Genomic DNA, 22932 nt, shown 5'->3' with positions numbered 1-22932 from the left:
CTAGGCCATTGCTTGCTGCCTAGCAGCGCTGGCCAAGGCACAAGGCCAGCAGCAGCCCGCACAAGCATGCTGGGCTTGCTGGCCAGCAGCGCCTGGCAGCCCGCATGCGAGTGCTGGGCCTGCTGGGCTTGTTGGGCGTGGCTGCAACGGACAGCAACACATGGCAGCCCACCTTGGCTGCCTTGGTGCCCAAGAGTGGGTGCCATGTGGCTAGTGGTCCTTGAGTGTGTGTGGAGTGAGGTGGCCGGTTATGGGAGAGGGAGTGGGGAGCAAGTTTGGTCCCCCCCTTCTCCAAGTGGTCCTCACCTAACCACTCACATGAGCTTGCCACTTGTTGATTTATTACTAGCTTGATTATTAATTTTATTTTAGCTTTAAAATAAAATGGAAAAATCATACTATCCCACATTGATGGGAGAGTAAATGATACTCCCATCATTTCCTATAAATACCCAAGTATGGGCATTGGGAATGATGCTTGAGTAAGAGTTGAAAAAGACATCACAATTAGTGAAAACCTTTGAACTCAATATAATTACTCGGGTTTTATTGGTCGGGTCTTGCTAACCCCAAGACATTGGACCTAGTCGGTTTTGTTGGTGCGGGTGGACTTCGTTGGAGGTCTCCGTGTGAGCGGGACTTGAAGCTTTCAAGTAAGAGCTCATTTTGGAGCGAAACACGCCTCAAAGGTAATTAGCTTATCTTAATCTTGTGATTAATTTAATTATGTTTATAGTTTTATTTATTGCGAGTGCGGTCTTGTTTTTGGGTTTGCTTCCGCGGTGAGTCGGACTCACCAAAGCCCAACACGTACCAAACCTCTTTCCATCCCTACCGCATCGACCGGGTAGATACGAGATAGATCCTTTGTTTTACCTTACCCACTATCACCCCTATATGGACCTAGAGATGTCAATTTGGATAATCGGATAGAGTTTGGGTCGGGTCTATTTGGGTCGGGTATGTTTGGGTCGGATATATTCAAGTCAAAATTATTCTTTTAATTTGGATCCTGTTGGGTCGAGTCAAATTCGAGTCAGATCAAATTCGGGTCATGGTCTATCGAGTCCGGTTGGATATGGGTCGGGTCAACTCTTGATCGGTTCATGTTCGATTAAGATAAATTCAGATTGGGTTTAAAACAGTTTTAACCGGGTTAATTTCGGGCCGGTTTGATTTCGGTTCGGATGATTTCGGTTCAGTCAAGTTCGGTTTGATTAGGATAAGGTTGATCAGTTGTTTCATTAATTGGTCAATTTCAATTCACTTTCTTTGTATGTTTGAATTGGCTGGATTTTTATCGAGTTGACCCAATTCATATACAAATAAGGTTATTTTAAAACTAGAGTTATTATTGAGTTTTTACCTTATTAAGTTATTATTGGGTCAACATCAAGTTATTCATGTATCATATTTTTTATTGAGTTGAAAGAAGAGGTTTTAATATTCAAGTATTACAAATTATTTGTAGCAACTTTTAGATGAGACGAATATAAAGCTTAGAAAGTAATGTCATATAATTGGTATATACATGAAGTAAACTTGTAACTCCGGATTATTTCTTTGTAGTAAAAAAAGTTAACTTATTAATAATTATTAAATATAGTACGGAGTAGTATAAAAACTTGAATAAAAAGATCAATAATTAATTATGGTCGAGTTAAATTTGGATCGAGTAAAAATCAAATCGAGTTAAAATTGGGTCGGGTTAATATCAGTTCGGGTCAAAACAGATTGGATTAGATCGTTTATTTGCCGGGTCAATTTTCGGATCGGGTTGAGCTCGGGTCGGATCAAAGCGGTTTGGTTTGAGGTCATGTCGGGTCAAATCGAATTTGGGTTGAGTTCAGGTCGGATCAAATCGGTGTCGTGTTAAGTTCAGATCGGGTTAAATTCAGATTCGGGGTGAGTTCAGTTCGGTTACAGATCGGGTTTAAGTCTTAAATTTCTTGGATCAAATCGAATCACTTACAGTTCAAAACGGATAGCTTTTTTGGGGTCGTGGTTTGGTTTTGACACCGCTATATAAAGACCAAGTTATAAACAGTGCTCCCTCATTTCTTCTTCTTCATTCTCTCTGCCCTCGCACAAGTTCACAACCCCCATCACCTCTCTTACTCAACCGCAGCTCCCACCTCCGGTAACTACGCCGACCACCGAACAGCCACCGTCATTTCACGCTGCTTTACTTCACTCACTTTCTTTTCTCTACGCACAGCCGTCTCGCTGCTTCTGACTCTTTTGTTTCTTTACAACTTCGTATATTGTAGAATAGCTCTGTTACTATTATCGTTGTTCTCTTCTTGCATTCTTATTCATACAATTTTTAGTACCACAATCACAAACACCCTCCAAATTCTTCCCATGCTCACAAGGTGTTCGATGAAATGCCGCAATCAGATTTAATGGGTGAATGTCATTGAGGAAAGGATCATCAGATACCCTTTTTTATATGATCATTTGGGAAAGTTCTCTTTTTTCTTGTTTCCATGAAGCTTGTAAGTTCTTCCCCTCCTAGTTAATTTATGTACTTCCTCTGTTTTTGTGATTAATACTCACGTCGATACTGTAATTTGAACTAATAATGCGATACCTGAATCCGGGAGGATCGAGTTAATCGATATATGATCATTTCTGTATATATATTCTCCATTGTCCTTAATGTTTTCTTGTCAATTTGCAGACTTGTTTAAGCAAGGGACAGGGTTATTATTTCCCGCCATGTCACATAATTGAAATTAGTGGATTCCGCATTTTGGTAGATTGCCCATTGGATCTTTCAGCTCTGTTGATATTTGCTCCTGTACCTGTTTACTCCGAAAGACGGCTGGAATATGCTTTCGATTGCTCGTGTCATGCGTCTGTGGACACTGATTGTGCAGCTCATTATAAGCAAAAACTTGATAATTCCCTTGATGCTAGTAGTCTGATTCATGGGGTCCCTTGGTACAAAACTGTTAGTAATTTGCACCTGTGGGATGTTTCTTTCATTGATGTTGTATTAATCTCAAGTCCTATGGGAATGCTTGGATTGCCATTCTTGACCCGCAATAAGAATTTCAATGCTAAGGTGAATATTTCGTACACAGAAGTTTTGTTGTCTGATTTTCTTTTCTTCTACAGTTTTGTCCCCTGTGGATATGTTCGTGAGTTTGTTGATATGGTTTTCAATGATCAGATTTATGCTACTGAAGCAACGACAAGAATTGGGCAGCTTATGATGGAGGATCTTCTTTCTATGCATAGAGAGTTCAGGCAATTTTATGGACCCGAGGACTCTGGGTGTGCCAATTGGATGAAGTGGGAGGAGCTTGCCAAATTTCCGCCTTCTATACAAGAGATAATCTTGGGAAAAGAAGGGACAGAGCTCGGTGGCTGGTTACCATTGTACAGGTAGAATTATGCTTATGTAGCTCTTTATGTTCTTGTCTTAGGGATCTGTTATGCTGCTTTAACTTTCTTGGATGATGATAATTGATAATGTTTGGGTATGTTATGCTTTTGATAATTTAACTTATTGAGACTTTTAACATATAATATATAGCCCACTCATTTTACTTTTATAGTTGCATTGGCTTTGTTTACTCATAAAATATAATACCTTGGTTGTGCTATTAACACAATTACAAGGTAAATCATAGTAAAAATGCCCTTTTTGTACTCTCCCTTTTATAAACCCCGAAAAAAATCCTGTTAATTTAAATGCAAAAATAGTCAAGAGCTGGGACAGTAAGGCAATAGGGATCCTAAAGTCTAGGCTCAAGCAACAGTAAGGCAATAGGGATCCTAAAGTCTAGGCTCAAGCAACACTAAGGCAATAGGGATCCTGGAATCAGGCTCAAGGTCCATGCCTCGGTGAAATGTGCCCTAGTGTGCTTATTTGCCCCCCCCCCCCCTTCCCTTCCTCGGTTCCTCCGCTCGTGTGTGCGCTTAACTGTTTGAAATCACCTCTCCTAGCCCAATCAAAGTGCACAATTTTTACACTGATTGTACATCAACTATTTACGCTTTTAATTTGGAAGGTGGCATTTCAAGTTCAACTGTATGAAGATAACAGAAGTTGGATGAGCTATTTTCTAATGCTACTTAAATGTTTAATTTGTTTATTTACATATCTTGTTTAAGCCAGAATTTACTTCTAACCATCAGCAATATAAATAGAATGCAGCATCTAAAATACTAAGCTGATAATGATAGTTGGAATTGCAGGGTTTTTGCAATTATCTTTACAAGAGATTTCTAGATTAATGGTGCAATTGGGCATTGGGTGTTGCATCATAATGCAACCAAAAAAAGTAAGATGCATGAAAGAAAAGTAATTGGTTCATGTCCTCAGTAACTTAATTAAGATGACCTTTTTCTAGATGTCACCGTGTACTGGATTCTATTTTTTTATGGTATAAGTTTTAGCTTTCAGATTGTGTTAAATAAGATTGCCTCTGTAATCCTCCTCATTTCATCTAAGATCAGCCTTTCCTTGTGTGTTTCTGATGCTTACATTCCTCACACATTTCCGGAATTCTTTATATCTTTGATTATAAATTAAAATTCTTCTTAGTGCAGCTGACGTGAAGGATTGCATTCAGAAGGTGCAATCACTTAAATATGCTGAAGAAACTTGCTATAGTGGTTTGCTAATTATTAAGGCATTCAGCTCTGGTCTTGATATTGGCACATCAAATTGGGAGATTAAAAGTCCAAAAAAGGATGTTGTTTCAATATCTAGTTCTATCCTTGACTCTGCTCCAGCCTTGAGTTTTGATTACCATGCTCTACAAGGTCATGATCTAGTACTGTTTTCAGACTTTTCTTCTCTCGATAATATGGAAGATGTTGATGAAGAGACTGATCAGTCAGCTCCAATGTAATTCTCTGCTCTGCATTTAAATATGTATTACTTTTATCTTTTGGTAGTCTAATTAAGAGTCAAGACTTTGATAACAGCTACAGGAGAAAAACAAATAAGATACATAAATGCTTTGATTAGATTTTCTGATGTCATATTATGTCATGATCTCTTAGAATCTTGTGCTATCACTATATTGCAGCAATGAAAATGCAGAGGTTGCCTCCATCCAGTCCTTAAGCGACCCTGATGGAAGTTCAGAAGAGGAGCAGAAGCTAGAATTTATATGCTCTTATGCTATTGATTCTCTTAAAGCAGGAGGCTCTGTTCTGATTCCTATTGGTCGCATTGGTGTAGTGTTGCAACTATTGGAGCAGATTTCAGTTTCTGAGGAATTATTAAATTTGAAGGTAGGTGAACATTCCTGTGTGGGCTGTTTGATATAATAGGAAAAAAAAATGTCTAATTGGTTCAACCGGTGTAAGCATCATACATAAACATCTATGTCAGTCATATAAGATTGACATTTTATGATACAAGGAGTATAATCAGATACTTTTTTTAGTTGGTTATTTGAAATCATGGCTGAGACTTGAGATAGATTTAGGTATGGCATGGAAGGGGATGAGATTTCTTGTCCTGTTTTGGTTTGTTTGACTTCTTGATATTATGTGTCTTTGAGGAATGCAACCTTTTTTTTTTTTTTTTTTTTTTTGTGGGGTGGGGATGGGGGTTGTCTGAAAAATTTCCTTTATAATTTGACCTGACAACTGACCATCAGGTAATTGATGTTATAGGTCCCCATATTTTTCATTTCTTCTGTTGCAGAAGAACTTTTATCCTACACCACCATAATTCCAGAGTGGCTGTGTGTGCAGCGACAGAAAAAGGTATGTGCATTAAAGCTTGGCTCTAAAAGTATGTATGCCAGTAAGCTGATTTTATTATTGAGGTTAAGATTAGCTGGGGATCTTTTGTGTAATAATGCAGTTGTTTGCTGGTGAGCCCTTGTTTGCTCATGTTGATCTTATAAAGGAGAAAAGGCTTCATCTGCTATCTTCAATCTGCACAACTGATTTATTGTAAGAAAAACATCTTTTCTTTCTTGAATACCATCAACTCCATCCTCATAGGAGTGGAGACAACCCCTTTTTACATAAATGCTCCTAGATAGTCAACCTTAATGGTTTTCATAGTGTGATGGTGATGCATTTTTATCATCTTGCTGTGTTCCTATCTATCTTATCTCTAAAATGGCTGTTGAATTTTTTGTATCAATTTGTCGGGTATTTCTTGTCCCACTTTTTAATTCTAGATATAATCCTGATAAATGCAACTGGCTAACCAATGGTAAAAGTGTTTGTAGAGTTCAAGTGATAAGGTGATAGCAAGTTGGTAGTTCCAAATTAATTATTAGTTTGTCACATATCAGGATTCTTATTTAGTTGTTATCATTGTTATTGTATCTTTTTTTTCGTATTACTACGGTCTTGCAAGTCAAGGCCACTAATTATGGTTCTATTACTTATAATTAATGTAAAACCGCCTACTTGTTAGTTGTTAGTTTGTTACTGCATAAAGCACATTTGTGCATCAAGGGTTGGGATGGGGCACAACAAAGAGAGGATAAAAGCATTTGAAGAATTCAAACTACTCCTAACTACCTACTTACCAAGACTTTCATTTTCCATTTTGTGCATGAGATACAATTTTGAGTTGCATTATAAAAATGTGGACCTCTACTAAGGCTATCATTCCATGTTTAATGACATTTACAACCACCATGCCTCTTTGTTATTTAAGCTCTCTACTTTCACCCTTTCCTTTTTGTTGGTTACACTTTTGCCTTTTTAACTATTTGACCAAAAAAATTATTCTTTTGGCAAAAAAAAAGCCAGCACAAACCCTACCTACAATATTCTCTTTCATACTTTTTCTTACAAATCCTCCACCTTCAACACTCCCTTGCACATTCTTACACATGCCCCTCTTTTACACTCAGTTCTTCTACCCTCCTTGGTCTCTGAAGCTGGTGGCTACAGTAAGGTAGTATATACATTTCTTGTTTTGGACTTTACCATATTGATAAGATGGTGCTAGTTTTCCCATGAAGCACCAAACCTTGAGACATTTGTGGTTGACATGTTCTGTTCATAAGAATGACATTTGTTTCCAGGAAAATTTGGCAGGAACCATGCATAGTATTTGCTCCTCATTGGAATCTGCGGCTTGGGCCTGTTGTTCATTTTCTTAAGCGTTGGCATGAGAATGAAAATTCATTGCTTGTTCTGGAGGTAATTTTCTTCATTTCACTTTGTCATGTATGATTGTTATAATTCTTCTTATATTGTATTCAAGAGTGGATTGTATGATTGTTACAGAAAGCATTAGATGCTGATCTAGCTCTCCTACCTTTCAAACCTTTGGCCATGAAGGTCCTTCAATGTTCATTCCTCTCTGGCATTAGGTGAGCTATTTTCGTTCTTCTGCTTTTTTAATATATATGAGTTGCACTCATTTTCTAGGTGATTGTTGCCTGGATTGATTGTTTCTTTGTGCCTTACTTTTGGCATTTAAATGTTACTTGATAATGCTTACTTATTTTTTGAATATTGTTGTTGATGTAAACTTTTAGAATCCACCTTCGCATTCCTCAAGAGACAGCGCTATCATAAAGAACTAAAGAATAATCAAATTGCAGCCAGCCTCTATAATTGTCATCTGTTTTACTGCCCTTGACGTAGTTTTGCTGCCTGCAGTTTGTCTCCATATGCTTCTTGTCAGTTTGTCACCTATGGCTTTTGTTTTGTTTCAGAACAAGTAAAGTTGCACCTTTGATGCAGAAGCTGCAACCAAAGTTCGTATTGGTAACCCTTCTTCCTCTGACTATTTGATTCAATCTTATTATTTCTTTCCAGTAATTCTGAAGTTTTTCTGTTTATACTTAAAATAGTTACCCGAAAACTTGAAGGCTCTTGTAGATGCGAAGTCAATCTCAGTGATATATTACGCTAAAAACATTATGTTACGCGTCCCCAGCTTAAAGAGAAGAGCAGAAGTTGAGATACTAACAGATTTAGTCTCCCAATATCACTGGATAAGTTTGAAGGAGGAAGATATTAACATTACAAGACTAAAGGGGGAGCTGAGTGTAGAACATGGGAAATATCGGTTACTTACAGGGAAGGAATCCAAGGGGACCTGCATTGATTTGGGAAGGCTTTCAACTGCATTACAAGATATGGGTTTTAAAATTACAGTAGGACAAGGTGCAATTGACGGATCAGGTAAATCTTTTGATATACATGTGCATGAGCCTAGTAATGCTTTAATAAAAGTCGGCCAAACAATCACAACGATCAGCACATCTGACAAGGATTTAGCCTCCAGCATTTACAAAGCTGTGGATAGTATACTGTATGACATCTAATGAAAAAGTTCAATACTTCATTATAAGGTGCACTTCTGTCTTGATTTGAGAAACATGAAGTGAATAGCTTTTGAGCAAAGTTTTGGTGTATAAATTTGTAAGAATTTTCATTGATTTCTTGAGGATTTGTGAAATAGCTCATCTTATGGAATTTGTCTTTAACCGTGAAATGAAGTAGTTGTCTTTGTTTGTTGTTGCTATGGCTTGGTTTTAAACTTCAATTTACTAAATAGAAATTTTTTATGTGAGTGGATTTGAATTTTTAATTAAGTTTTTCTTAATATTTCTACACAGCTTCACTTAGAACTCGATAAAAGAAACAGTAAAATTGATTGAAAAAAATTCACCCTTAAACAATAGAAGGCCAAGCACAACTCAAAAGTATCTTCCATGGTAAATTAATATTCAATGACAATCCATTATCAGTATTAGTTCACACACATGCTAATAAACACTACATATAGTACAGGAATGCGATAAACAAGCCAAGATCATCGACCAGATTGCCTTTAAGGACTATCTAATTGGGTGCTTAAATTTGTTTGCCAAGCAAAGTCAGCAAGAAGTTCTTGTAGTCCCCTGATGTGTCACCAATAACTGCATCCGCAACACTTTCTTTGTACGCCCTGGAATACTCTTCATTGATCTTTACCATGTCAACTTCAGCTCGAGTCACTATCGCTCTAGTAAGTGAATCTTCATCTGTACCGAGTCCAACAACTGATGAATTTATAACCTGCAGACACACAGGTCAGCAACCAGTAGCCATCAAAGTATAAACTTTCAGAGACCAAAACCTAGAACATTCATAAAACAATAAAACAATTAAAATGTGAACCTCACAATTCACCTGGTTGGTCGGGTTAAGTCCAGGTCAAGTGAAATTGGTTATAGCACACGTCAGAGAAGTTTTTCCCCTCATTTGAGTATAATTGCCAGAGGTTGACAAACATGTTAGAGGGGTTCTATAAACAGTCAATATCATTTGGGCAAAACTAGTAAAAACAGTCTTTCACTAGACTGTGTCCTTCTCCCCTAAGTTAAAGTAATTTCACATTAGTCAAAAACAGCTTCATGTATAAGTTGTACTTGTTAGTCACCACTTAATTTTTGTAAAAAGGCTCAATGAAGGAAAGATTGATAAGTTAGTCTAATTTACAATCACGGTACTGCAGTAGTTCTAGTCCTATTCACTACCTCCGTTAACTTTTGGTTGCAACTTCGGAATATTTTATATCTCACAAATAATGTCCCAAAGTTGCAACTAAAAGTTAATGGAGGTAGTATATTGAAATATCAATGAATTTGGGAAAAGAGGAAAGCAAGTCCACCTTACACATGTTGCAGAGAGTTGAGCAATCTAACGAAAAAAGAGAAAAGCAATTACACCCTACACATTCAGCTGACGAGTGAAGAACCTACAATCAAAGTGAATAGACAACAAAAGACATTTCTCAAGGTAAAACCCATTGTTAATTGTAATTAACTTGCTCCATTCAGTATGGATTTTTTTTTCTCAAAACTGACTGATTATACTAAACAAAACATATCTATAATTATGGGGGAGGGAAAAAAAAAAAAATCATACTACAAAATCCTAGTGAGCAAAAAGTTAACTCACTCCTGATCAACTTAAACAGTTTAAAGTTTATCTATTCCAAAATCAGAGAAAAAATAGCAGAAGTCCATCTAACTGAAGGATGACAAATTCTGTCAAAAGCAAATAATATATGAAATCGGTTTTGAGGAAAGGAAAATCCTTAACTTCTGGATGCTTTAGATGATAATAAGTAAATAGCAATACCATACAGAAACTGAAAGTTCTGAAGAGGAACAAGGATTTCATTTCCTTAAACACATTCCTGGGATATAAAGTCCAAATAGGTTTTAAACGAAATGGATAAAAACCAATATGGACCCTGCCATCGTTAGGGTCTGCAAGGGTCACAATCCAAATTAAACTAGCAGAGGATTATTTCGAAATTGGATTTTCAGTCAGAAATAAATTAAGTTCAGATGTTTCTCATGGCACTTGCATCATTCATAAAGTAAATATTAACAATAACATAGTTATGAGTATCAAATCACCTCAGCAAAGTGCTTCTCAGGGCTTTCAATGCACAAAATGGTGATTCTCAGTAAAGCTTGCAAATCATCGTTCCCACATTTCAAAATATCCTGTCAAAGACAATGGTTTAAAGGTTTCTTACAATTTGTATGGTCAAATTCAATCACCTTGAGTGCATTTAAACAGAGGTAAGAAAGTGACCTGGTCAATGGTACTAGAATACTCCTGTTTATAGCAAGCAAATGTTGCTCTCAGCTGAAAGAAATTTCGAGTTCCAAGAATCCACACAACATGATTATGATCTAATTCCTTCTTTTTGATGGATTCATGAAGGTGAGCAGCTTCAAGTTTGGCAACATTCATGTCGACCACTTCCTTGTCATATCTGTAGGAGCTCACTAAAGCCACAAGAAACTACATAATACAGGTAACACTAGTCAGCCAAAATAATCCAATCCTAGCGTCATGCTAACTGATACAATGATGCCAAGTACATAACAATATTAGAATGAATATTACTCCTATTGTTTGGTATCTAGTCGCACATTCTGTTTTATGATGTCCGGAAAAAGTTGCTACACTGTCATGGTTAATGATTAAGTTAATAACATGCCAATACAAATGGTAAGACGATAAAGATAAGTCACATAGCACAAAAACTACGAATTAAAATAGTTTTTTTTTTTTTTTTTTTTTTTTTGGGTGTAAAATCATAATATATCCTTAAAATTGAGGTTGGAAGTTGGAACAATGTGGCTCCTAATTGTAGATAACAATGGGAACAGACAAACTGTTACTGCCACAAAATGACACAGAATATAACCCACATTTAGTTTATATAAGTCATATAACAGATCTTAAAATAGAACATAATCGCATACATCATACACCTCTATAATTCATGTAAGTACATAACATTGGCATTATGATGTGTTTCAACAATACTTCAAGCTAATGACTTAGCCCCCTTAGTTATAAAAATTACCTTTCTCAATGGAAGTTGTATATTTGACGCGATATCTTCTTCAACAGAGCATTCAAACAAGGAACAGTAGGCCTGCCTGACAGCCATCAGATGATGAGGGGAAGCACATGCTACCTCAACTATGACTTGCAAATGTTTCACCCCTTTCTTCCTCGCCTTTAAAGCATCATTAATCAGTCTCGCATCTCTTTCTGGAGGATCATATGTCCATAGAAGTATTGCATTCTGTAAATAGCAAAGATGTTATTTGATAAACTGTGTGGAAAAAAGTGAGCACCCAGAAATCACTTAACTGATAACACTAATGAAATAAATTGATTAAGGTTAAAAACAAATTAAGCTGCCTAATTGAAGTAGAATTGTTGATAACTTCATTCTTATTTCAACAATAGAATCTCGTATAAAAATGGAGTTATATGCGTTTCAAAACACGCCTTGGAGACCGTGTCAAGTCAAATGGGGTGAAAAAAAAATATGGACAGAGGGAGTATTGATTAAAGTTGCGCGTTATAATTTGGAAGCATGAAACTCATTACAATAGTTGTGGAACGGATGCAATACACATTAAGATGAATCCAATGATATCCAAGTATCCCACTATGTGACTAATTATGTTACACTCGTAACACTTTGATTTCTATACTATTCACATTAATCACATACTCTGACTAGAATGCATCTGTATAAAATTTCGAATTAAAGATTTGGACAGTTGTGGTCATATTTTGAAAAATGGCAAACTTTTCTTCAAAAATTAATCAAGTGGGATCTTATTAGGCTAAACAAGTTCATATATCCTGTCATCCTCTCTATTTTCATTGGATTTGGATTTTGAAAACTTAACCGTTAAAGGTATGTCACAATACATGTTAGAGTTAACCAAAACCATTAAAAAGGTACAATACAACAAAATTACAAAAGGAAAATGGATTTTATAAGTAGGCAAAAGTTAATGAACACCCCAAGACGTTGGATAAAATAACTAAAAATGGTATATGAATAAAACTTGTTTATCTAATAACCCTCTTTGGGGTATCGGAACCAAGAAATCTAGATAACGATTAAAATTATGCATTGACAAACATAATTGAGAGGCATTTCATCATTTAACAGAGGAAGTATTAATGAAAATTTACTGTCAAAGTTTTTTTAATTTTTTTTAATAGCGTCAAAGTTTTTAGATTATAATAGTGCATCCTTGCTTAAATTACTAAAGGGCCCTTAAAAAACCATAATTTAACCGGAAAGTTTGACATAAAATTAGAGGAAAAAAAATACCAGAAAGTCACCGGAAAGTTCAGATTGAAGACTATCAAAGAGAGATTCATTGTAAAGCTGTTGATAAGCTTGAGTAATCTTCTTCCTTTGATCTGCATTTCTCTGACCCAATACTCTTATTAATGCTTTTTCATCAGTTCCCCAACCTGCACTTTCAATTACCCATATCATCCATTTTTCAGATTAAATCAAAAAAATAAATGAAAAATGAGGGTCAAAGGAGAGAGAAAGAGAAGGAGATGACCTTGAAAAGCTTGTTTGAGGGTCTCTGAATCCTGGATTGGAGAAGGAACAATTTCTGGGACTATTAAAGTCGCCATTTTTGATGATTTTTTTTCGGAGAAGAAGGTTTTGGTATTATGGGATTTTTGGATTTTTGGATGTAATAATGTACGAGTAGTTGTAACAGAAATGGCACGTTTTAATTTTTTATTTTAATGGTTTTATCTTCGGTTATGACTTTTATTATGAAGATCACAAATTTACATTTCACAACCTATCCTTTTCGCTCGCTTTGTAAAAATAAAAATAAAAAAAGCCCTATCCTTTTCGTACTTTCATTACAGATAGATAATTAATTCTTTAGTATAATGGTTCCCACTTTGTTGCCACCAAGTAATTTATTAATTGAAAAATATCAATAGGGTGTAATGGTTCCCACTTTGTTGGCACCTGGTTATTGAAAAGGAGTAGCTTTTGTATACATTGGATTATTGTATATTGAGGTTTCTTTAATCAATTTTAGGATCACTTTTATAATTTTTGAGTAACTTTTTTTTAATAAAGCGTATATATTTCTTAAGTTTTATTTATGTTAGGGTAACTTTTGCTCATTTTAGATTAACTTTATGACAGATATATAATATTTTATTATACATTTATTTATTTAAAAGTTTATCATTGAAAAATAGCAATAGGGCTATTAGTGAGGCTGATCAAGTAAGAGATAGGCTTCATCTCTACTTATCTAAAGTGGGAATGGGTCTCGATTGGCTAGTAGTGGGGCAAAAATGGGATAAAAACCATACTCGCCATGAGTAACGGAGCGGGGATGAATTTTAGATTGTAATCACCCCATGTTTTGAAAAAAGGGAGTAGAATTATTAGTATCTCACATTAACTTCTCCATATGTACTACATGCAGTAGTTAAAATTAGGATTAATTTGGACAAGATCAAAGGTCGAACATTAAACTAATTAAGTTGGGACCGTACCTGGATCGGGTCGAAAAATCGGTCCAAAATCTAGACCGTATCGCTTTGGATCGATTTAGAATTTTAGAAAAAACTTTGGACTGATTTTAGAATAAAAAAAAAAAAAATCTAAATTTTTAATATTTTAATGGAAACCTTGAAAAAAAAATTAAAAATAAAAATATTTTAACCTTTTTTTTACAATTAAAGTTTTCAAAGCTTATTAGGATAATTAGTTTTAAACAAAAAAAATGGATGTGGTCATCTTTATAGGGTATTGGACTAGACCAAACAGAAGACCAGAAAAATAAATTTCTCAACCCAGAGACAGGGCCGATTAATTCGGTTATGTCTGGTTCAAGGTCGGTCAACGGGTCATGTCAGCTTCGATCCTAACTGATTTTAAAACACCCTTAGGGCATGTTCTCTTCATCTTATTTTCATTTCAATTCAGTTCAGCTCCAATCAGTTTAGTTCAATTAAATTTCTAATTTCCTTCTCTCATAAAATATTCAATTCAGTTCAGTTCAGCTCCTATCAATTCAACTCAGTTTAATAAATCAGAATAGATCCTTAGTTAAAATATTAATTAAATAAGTACATGCTAAGTGATTTTTATTTATGGATAATATTATTTTATCATGCTCCGTCATTTGATCTACAATGAACTTGTGATGTTGTAATGTTGTATGACTTGTATCTCTATCTTTTTCTAGTTTTATCTTTGATGCTTTCAATAATGAATTAATGTTAAGCATGCTTTTGTGAAGCATAAAATAGATTATCTTCTCGTTGACCCTGAAATCATGTCTTAAATAAGGAGGAAAACACGACAGCTAGAATGAGACACTAATAGAATTATGCAGGCACTATTTCTTTATTTATTTTTATTTAAATCGAGTATTCAAAATGCAAGGCAGTTAGGTAGGTGAGCAGTCATGAACTCATAATACGTAGCATTTGGTGGTCCATATACTGAATACGTAGTATATGCTATAATAATTTTCCTACTTAGAATGATTACATAATTTTGTATTTTTCTCAATAACTTATGAATATACAAATGTATACGGAATGTATACTCATAATGTATAGAATTTGTTACATATACACGGGTGTACCATATACCCGAGGTTATTTGCTTATTTAATTAGCAAATGAGCAAATAATGTTTTTGTTGATTGAATGAACAAATGACTTCGGGTGTACCTCTCCATAATGTACATTGAATATATGTTTAATTTTTTTTTTTTTTTTTTTTTTTTTTTTTTTTGCTGGCCAGGGTAAGAATAAGGGACTTAGTTTTCCTCTTAAAAAAAAAAGAAAAAGAAAAAAAAAAAGAGACTTAAGGCCTGTTCTCATACGTTTATTTTCAGTTCAGTTCAACTCCTAATTTCTTTCTCTTATAAAATATTCATTTCAATTCAATTCAGTTCAGCTCAGTTCAGTTCAGTTCAGCTGATTTCAGTCTATTAGAATAGGCCCTTAGTTGACTCACTGGAAGGGAGATTAGGGAGGAGATATATGGAGAAGATTAGCGATGTCGTCACTTCTCTATCACCGCATGCAAACAAATTATTTAAGGATTTAAAGCTCTTATAAACTATAGAGAGGGGGCAATATGAAGTTATTTGCCTTTTCATATCCTATAAGCTCTCTTGAAAATGGTTAACCAAACAAGTTTATAGACTTCTTATTAACAAATAAGATTATTACATGGGAAAAATAACTTCATAGAATAACATTATACTACGTATATACTTCGTATACTTAAACAAACAACCACGCCCTAAGTTACATAAGGGATTTGCCTTTTCTATTGATTCCTGCGGATTTGATTAAATTTCAACACAAGTGAATTGTTCAACATATCAACCAACAAGCCAATTGGACAACAAATGGAATGCTAATCAATTAGCCATTAAATTTCAAGTAGTTGGACATTGTAGTATTCAGGGGCGGAACTATATAGGTGCATGGTACCAGCAAAAAAAAAAAAAAATGATTTTTTTTAAAAAAAAAAAAAAAAATCAAAGAGACCTTCTATTATAGATAGGCGGTCTCTTTGCTGCTATTGCTGCCTAGCACTTTGTCAGATTTTTTAAAATAACAAAGAGACCGGTTATTTAGATAACAAGTCTCTTTTCTGCTGATTGTATATGAATATTTGTTGCATTGCTTTCTTTTTTTTCATTAAAGAGACCTGTTATATTTAATAACAGGTCTCTTAAGTTATCTCACTATTTTATTTTTTATTTTTTTTTGTGTACTCCGTATAATTTTTTAATAATTCTTGTACAATAAAGTTAATTTAATGTAATAATTTTATAGTATTATTTGTTTGTAATATGTTATTTATTTGGAGTACGTACTTTCGACTTGTAAGATTGAATTTTTAAGTACTATTGTAGTATGGACTTTTATGTCCTATTTTTTTATTGAAATCATTTTGGTGAAATATATTTTTTATATATACATATATGTAATTTTTGGATTGAAACAAGTGATCAGTTATTGATGGTGACTCACCAGTTCGAAAATCCTGAATCCGCCACTGGTAGTATTAGTATAATTAGTTATAATTGTAATTTAATTTTCATTATTGTCTTGGTACATGAGAAAAAAGAAATATATTTCACTGAGAAGAGAACGAATTTCATAACTTTTTTTCCCTTATTCTTTCATGATGTTTTTAACCTTTTATTTATTACGTTTGTGTGAAAAGTACAATCAAACATAATAATACACCAATCCGTATCATTTAAGTTACAGAGTAGTTATTATACTTGCCAAGGTAAAGGTAGGTTTGGGGTAGCTAAAGATGATGGTGATGAGTCCACTTTGCATTGATTAATCCCTAACTAATTCAATATTTTCAATTATTGAAGGGATAAGAGAAGTTAGGAACTTCAAAGGGAAGCAGCATGCAGCACATGTGGAGTGGGGTTAAGGAAGATTACAATATCAAATATTCACATAGTAGTATTAAAGTAATAATAGTATGCATGTTTTAAAAAAAAAAAGAAAGAAATAAAGTAATAATACGTAGTATGCATGATTAAAAAAAGAAAGAAAGAAAGAAAGATTGAAAGCAATAATAGTATGCATTTAATCAAATGTTTGGTTAAATATAGACAATTATGCCAGTGTTGGGTCATATAATTCATAATTGAGGGAGCACGTTGAACTCGTTTTTTTTTTTTTTTTTTTTTGTTAGATCTTACAATTATTTAGACTCGGTGTTTGTTTTTTTGTTTTGTTTTTTCTTGGAGGGAATTTATACTCGGTATTTGGTAAACGATCATCTCATCGATCGGTTGAGAGGTCGTAGTATTAAAGGCCCATAAATTATAGACTTATAGTTCGTTGTCGATCAATAAAAGTAACTTTTATTGTATTTAAAACTTCAATACTTAGGGCTTGTTCACTTCAGCTTAATTTCATTTCAGTTCTAATCACTTTAGTTCAGTTTAGGGTCTGTTCACATTTACTTAATTTCAGTTTAGCTTCAATCAGTTCAGTTCAATTCAGCTCCAATCAGTTCAGTTCAGTTCAATTTAGTTCAGCTCCTAATGTCCCTCTCTCATGCAATATTCATTTCGTCTTAGTTCAGTTCAGTTTAGTTCAGCTCCAATCAGCTCAGTTCAGTTCAGTTCAGCTCAGTTCAGTAAATGTCAACAGGCCCTTAGTTCAGTTCTCTTTAATCAGTTCAGTTCAGTTTAGTTCAACTCACCCTTAGTCCAGTTCAGCTCCAATCCGTTCAGTTCAGTTTAGTTGAACTCCTAATTTCCTTCTCTCATTAAATATTCATTTTAATTCCACTCCAATTAGTTCAGTTCAATTCAATTCAGCTCAATTCAGTAAATATGAACAGACCCTAAATTAAAGATAATCATCATCACTCTGACAAAGGCCCTAGTGTTTGTTGTTGTGTGTTAAGGCTTAAGGGGTGATTTTAAACACTGTCAAGTTTATAGTTATTATTGTCCCTTGCTGATTGCTAAGTTTGTTAGTAGGGGTGTTCGCGGTGCGGTTTGTAAACCGCACCAAACCGCACCGCAAAATGCGGTTTGGTACGGTGCGGTTTGCGGTTTAACCGTGTTTTATTAAAATTGTAATTATTCTTTTAAAATCAAAACTTTTACTTTATTTTATAATTATTAGTTTATAATTCAAATATTAAAATCTTTTAATTAATCTTTAATTAACTAATAGTTAAAAATTAGCTCATATAATTTAATTCTTTTATATAATTTTAATTAAAATATAGTATAAAATCGCAAACCGCATTAAAGTGCGGTTTGCGGTGCGGTTTGGTCTCAATATTTTTTGAAACCGCACCAAACTGCAAACTGCGGTTTGGTCATTTTTAAAAACCGCACCGTAAATTTCAAACCGCACCAAACCGCAAACCGCACTCTGTACAACCCTATTTGTTAGAGTGAGACTTCACATAATCACATTAAATAAATATCTACTTTGGCATTGCTTCAATGTAATTATAATTTATTGGTTGATGTTGATTTCATAATTTTATTTCATTCAAGCTCAAAATAATGGTCTCAACAAATCAACATTGCGGACCTGTACTGATTGACTGAATTGAGCTAAATTGAATTGAATTGAACTGAATATTTTATGAGAGGAGGAAATTAAGAAGTGAACTGAACTGAAAATAATCTGAAAAGAACAGACCCTTCCTATGTTGTCTTTCACTTGATAAACTAGGGGTCTGTTCACATTTAATGAACTAAGCTGAACTGAACTGATTGGAGCTGAACTGAACTGAGATGAAATGAATATTTTATGAGAGAGGAAAATTAAGAGCTGAACTAAACTGAGCTAAACTGATTGGAGCTGAGCTGAACTGAACAGATTATTGGAGCTGAGCTGAACTGAACTGAACTAAAATTAAGTAAATGTTGAGAGTGAGTGGGAAAGATAAAAAAGACTCCAGCAATTCCCATGAAAATCCCCATGACCTAAAACACTCAAGGTCAAAATGATAAGCTCTTACTATAAGCCAAATAAATTTACTTGGTTCAAATTGACTTTGACTATAATTTTAGAGGTTACAAAATCACTAAATTTATGTATTTATTGTCAAACACCTACAATTACAAAAAAAAAAAAAAAAAAAAAAAAAAAAAAAAAAAAAAAAAAAAAAAAAAATTGATCTAGTAACCATTTAAACACCTTGTTTTGATTTTTTTTTTTTTTTTTTTTTTTTTTGTCTTCTTGTGAACATATCTTGGTGACTTGGTGGGAACAAATGAACGATGATAGAATTTTTTTTTTTTTTTTAAACCGATGGGAAACAAAATCAAACAATGATAATGGAACTTTTTTAATTTTTTTTTTTTGATGTGAACAATGATGGAAGTTAGCAGGCAACAGCGTATAGTGCATTCCATTATTCTGGGTTAATATGATAATGATCGAAATAAACTACTGATCCAGTACTCGTGCATCACGTTTTGTACCATTCACATTATGTGTGAAGATAAGATTGAACACAAATTATAATAATACGAGGTAACTTTAAACGGAGTATGGGTGTATAAAAAAATGTGGTATATACAATAATATCATATGCAAATACTCTGTTGCAATAGGAATTTCCCTTGTGAGGAGCAATGTGTGGTTCCTACAGGCGTGGATACCTTACATCGTACAATTGTTTCGCGAAAAGAACATATTACACACATGTAAAGAACATATCGTTGTAATGAAAAGAACATACTATTAAAAAGTAATGAACATACATTATTATCTAAAGTAAAAATAACATATTTATATTAAAAAAGAGTGAAAAGAACATATGTTTATGTTATTTAATTGTCAGTGTAATGTACTTTTATTTGTGATATAATGTTAATTACTTATTGTGAAATGTTCTTTGATTTTTTTTTAATTATGGTGAATATACATAAATAATGTTCATTACATAATATTTTTATGTTACGGATGGTTTTTAGATGTATAAAAAAACATAAAATTGGATGTTATTTGCAAAACAGTTATATGTTCTTTACAAAACAGTTATATGTTCTTTACAAAACAACTTTATGTTCTTTAAAAACTACTACATGTTATTTCCGCGTTTTTTTGTCTGTACCTTGCTAGGTACAGGTACAAGCTGCTGTACCTTAAAATTTTCATGTGATGAGGGCTTCCTAATGCTTTTTTTTTTTTTTGGAAATAAAATTAATTCATAAATAAGCCATACGACATCTACAAGAGATTTAGATCTAACAAATACGAAGTATATAATAATTGAATCAAATAAAAAATTCCGTAAGCAAAGCTACTATCGTTGTTGCAAATCGTACATTTTTCATAACATCTTTCATATCGTTGTGATTTATAACCTTTTTCGGCAAGGAGGTCTACCAATATGTTGTAGCTGTGAGAGTGAGGGATAGCTTAAGTGGTTAGAGCTTTCCTCCCGATTTCAGGAGATCCTGGGATCGATTCTCACCCCCGCCCTTGTGGCTCTCTAAACACCAAAAAAAATATATGTTGTAGCTGTGCAGAAAATTTCCGTCTGATTCGTTAGATTGTTGACGAAGCGTTAATCTCTTTTTCAATTCCGCACAAAAGTTTACACATAAAACAACTCCCCAATCTTTCGAAGCAGCCAAATCTTCAAAAGAAGAAAAAAATATTGTCTTTTTTTTTTTTTTTTTTGAAACACGCTCAAAAGAGCGATCAACTATCATTCATAGGAAGTTCAGCGTTCAACAAAGAAACAATACTTGACGGTAAATCCGTCGACCAAACACAACCACCTACCTCCCATGGCAAGCAATGAGCAAGCTCATGAGCTACCTTATTACCTTCCCTACGAATGAAATGCCACGAAACATTAGAAAAGAAACTACAAGCATGATAAATATCATCCAGAACTATATGAAAACTACTCCTTCCACGCTCTTGTGACTTAATTGCGTTAACAAGACCCAGACAATCGCTCTCCACCATTACTCTTGTGAACCCCGCATCAACAGCAGCTTTGATGCCCAAGAAAACCGCCTTTGCTTCAGCAACATTCGGTGCCCATCTATCCTCTGTCATCCACGAAGCAGCAAGCAACACCTCTCCCCTGCTGTCACGAATAACAGCCCCAGCAGACGACCCAAGCCCTTCGCACCTACCTCCATCAACATTAATCTTTACCCACCCTTCTCCTGGAGGTTTCCATTTTTGCTTAGATCCCCTACTCAGACGCATAACCTGATCATCCTTCCTCTTGATCTCACCTAATAGCTTTAGCACATACTCCATGGAAAGTTTTGGATCGCAACGTTGCCCTTCAAAGATCCATTTGTTTCTCGCGGTCCATATAGCCCAGCACACTGTCATGAAGAGAGCATGTTCACTGCTTGGTAACTTCTCAAAGCAAGCCATAGACAAGTCACCAAAATTCCCATAAATACCTTGAACATCATCCCCTATCCCACTCTTATCCCACAGCAAACGAGCTGTAATGCAATCCCTTAAGCTATGGAGTTCGGTCTCTTCAGCAGCACCACACAAGGAGCACATACTCACCCTCCCTGGCAGCCTCTTGCTATAGCCCACCAGAGTCGGCAAAACTCCTCTACACGCCCTCCAGAAAAATAATTTTACCCTCGGAAGAGTATGAGCATGCCACACCTTGTTCCAGAACCCAGCAGCAAGCCTCGATGGAGAGGCTACATCCACACCACTATCCCCATAAATGGCTCTGTACGCAGATCTTACCGAGTATTCGCCGTTCTTCTCAAGATCCTAACACAAAGAATCGTCAGGTAAACGATGGCTCAATGGAATACTAAGGATCCTTTCCACCTCAAACGGAAGGAACAACTCCTTTAACAAAGACACCTTCCACGACGCTGTAGGAAGATGTATGAGGTCACACACTTTCATATCAATAGCTGCCTCCCTCCTAGGAGAAATAACTCTCCCAGATTGCGTACCCGGAACCCACTTATCCTGCCAAACCGAAATGCTCAAGCCGTCCCCCACTCTCCACCTTAAACCTCGCTGCACAACCCATCGGACACTCCATAAACCTCGCCACGTATAGCTAGGAAGTGAACCCAGCTCAGCATTCATAAAATCACCATTAGCATAATACCTAGCTTTCAAAACACGGGCCACCAAACTCTCAGGGAACTGCAGCAGGCGCCAAGCCTGTTTCCCGAGCAAAGCTGAATTAAAGGACTTATAATCCCTAAATCCCAAACCCCCAGCTGCTTTAGGCTCACACAACTTTTTCCAAGCAACCCAATGGATCTTTCGCTCACCATTCCGTTGCCCCCACCAAAAATTTGCTACCATAGAACGCATTTCGTCACAAAATGAAGAAGGGAACTTGAACACACTCATCGCATAGGTTGGGATCGATTGGGCCACGACCTTAATCAACACTTCCCGACCCGCCTTAGATAAGAATCCCCCCTTCCAACCTTGGAGACGTTTCCAAAGCTTTTCACGGATCCCCTTAGTAAGCACACGTTTAGACCTTCCAATCACCGTGGGCAAGCCAAGATAATTGTCATGCACATCCACAACATTCACCCCTAACGTCCCTGCCAACTCCACTCTTTTCTCATCTGGAACACCCTTGCTAAAAGTGACTGTAGTCTTCCCGAAATTAACCATTTGTCCCGACGCCACTTCATATGTATGCAATATCTCACGGATAGTATTTACCTCCTCCACCTTAGCCTTAGAGAAAATAACACTATCATCGGCAAAAAACAAATGAGAAATGATAGGAGCCGACGAAGCAACCCTCACACCATGAATCTTTCCCATATCAACCGCTCTATTCAAAAGCCCCGACAAAGCCTCTGCACATAAAATGAATAAATAAGGGGATAGGGGATCACCTTGTCGTAAACCCCGTGATGGAGTAAACTCCCCCGAAGGTGCCCCATTTATAAGAACCGAGAAGGAGACCGATGAAATACAATGCATAACCCGATCCACCCAAACACCTGCAAACCCCAATTTATTCATCACCGCTCTCAGAAAATCCCACTCCACCCTATCATAGGCCTTCGCCATATCCAACTTCAAAGCTAACGAACCATTTTCACTCCCCGAATTTTTCATATAATGAAACAATTCAAAAGCAAC

The 22932-nt window shown here is 35.4% G+C and overlaps 2 protein-coding genes across 2 annotated transcripts; one reads left to right on the top strand and one right to left on the bottom strand.

Moving 5' to 3' along the window:
• The first annotated feature begins 2091 nt into the window (after positions 1-2091).
• Positions 2092-8438, top strand: LOC145555756 (uncharacterized). Its single transcript, XM_081617482.1, has 11 exons — positions 2092-2498; positions 2684-3070; positions 3179-3393; positions 4559-4864; positions 5049-5256; positions 5644-5736; positions 5837-5928; positions 7023-7140; positions 7228-7313; positions 7662-7713; positions 7800-8438. Exons 1-11 carry the CDS (start codon positions 2490-2492, stop codon positions 8274-8276), a joined length of 2043 nt encoding a protein of 680 aa, XP_081473608.1. The 5' UTR covers positions 2092-2489; the 3' UTR covers positions 8277-8438.
• A 213-nt stretch (positions 8439-8651) lies between these two features.
• On the bottom strand, positions 8652-13005 carry LOC145555755 (annexin D3-like). Its single transcript, XM_081617481.1, has 6 exons — positions 12852-13005; positions 12608-12753; positions 11330-11554; positions 10546-10758; positions 10365-10454; positions 8652-9012 (listed from the first exon to the last, which is right to left on the bottom strand). Exons 1-6 carry the CDS (start codon positions 12925-12927, stop codon positions 8809-8811), a joined length of 954 nt encoding a protein of 317 aa, XP_081473607.1. The 5' UTR covers positions 12928-13005; the 3' UTR covers positions 8652-8808.
• Positions 13006-22932: the final 9927 nt, after the last annotated feature.

Source organism: Chenopodium album, chromosome 8, assembly GCF_948465745.1.
Source record: "Chenopodium album chromosome 8, dcCheAlbu1.1, whole genome shotgun sequence".
Classification (NCBI taxonomy): Eukaryota; Viridiplantae; Streptophyta; class Magnoliopsida; order Caryophyllales; family Amaranthaceae; genus Chenopodium; species Chenopodium album.
The sequence above is the reverse complement of the archived record's forward strand: the minus strand, read 5'-3'. Positions and strand labels throughout refer to the sequence as shown.

Coding starts and splice junctions, on each gene's coding strand:
- LOC145555755 (XM_081617481.1), bottom strand. CDS start 12,927: ATGGCGACTTTAATAGTCCCAGAAATTGTTCCTTCTCCAATCCAGGAT. Junction 11,555..12,607: donor AACTTTCCGGTGACTTTCTG/GTATTTTTTTTC, acceptor TGCTATTTACAG/AATGCAATACTTCTATGGAC. Junction 10,759..11,329: donor TACAACTTCCATTGAGAAAG/GTAATTTTTATA, acceptor TGTATTATGTAG/TTTCTTGTGGCTTTAGTGAG.
- LOC145555756 (XM_081617482.1), top strand. Junction 3,071..3,178: donor ATAAGAATTTCAATGCTAAG/GTGAATATTTCG, acceptor TTCAATGATCAG/ATTTATGCTACTGAAGCAAC. Junction 5,737..5,836: donor GTGTGCAGCGACAGAAAAAG/GTATGTGCATTA, acceptor GTAATAATGCAG/TTGTTTGCTGGTGAGCCCTT.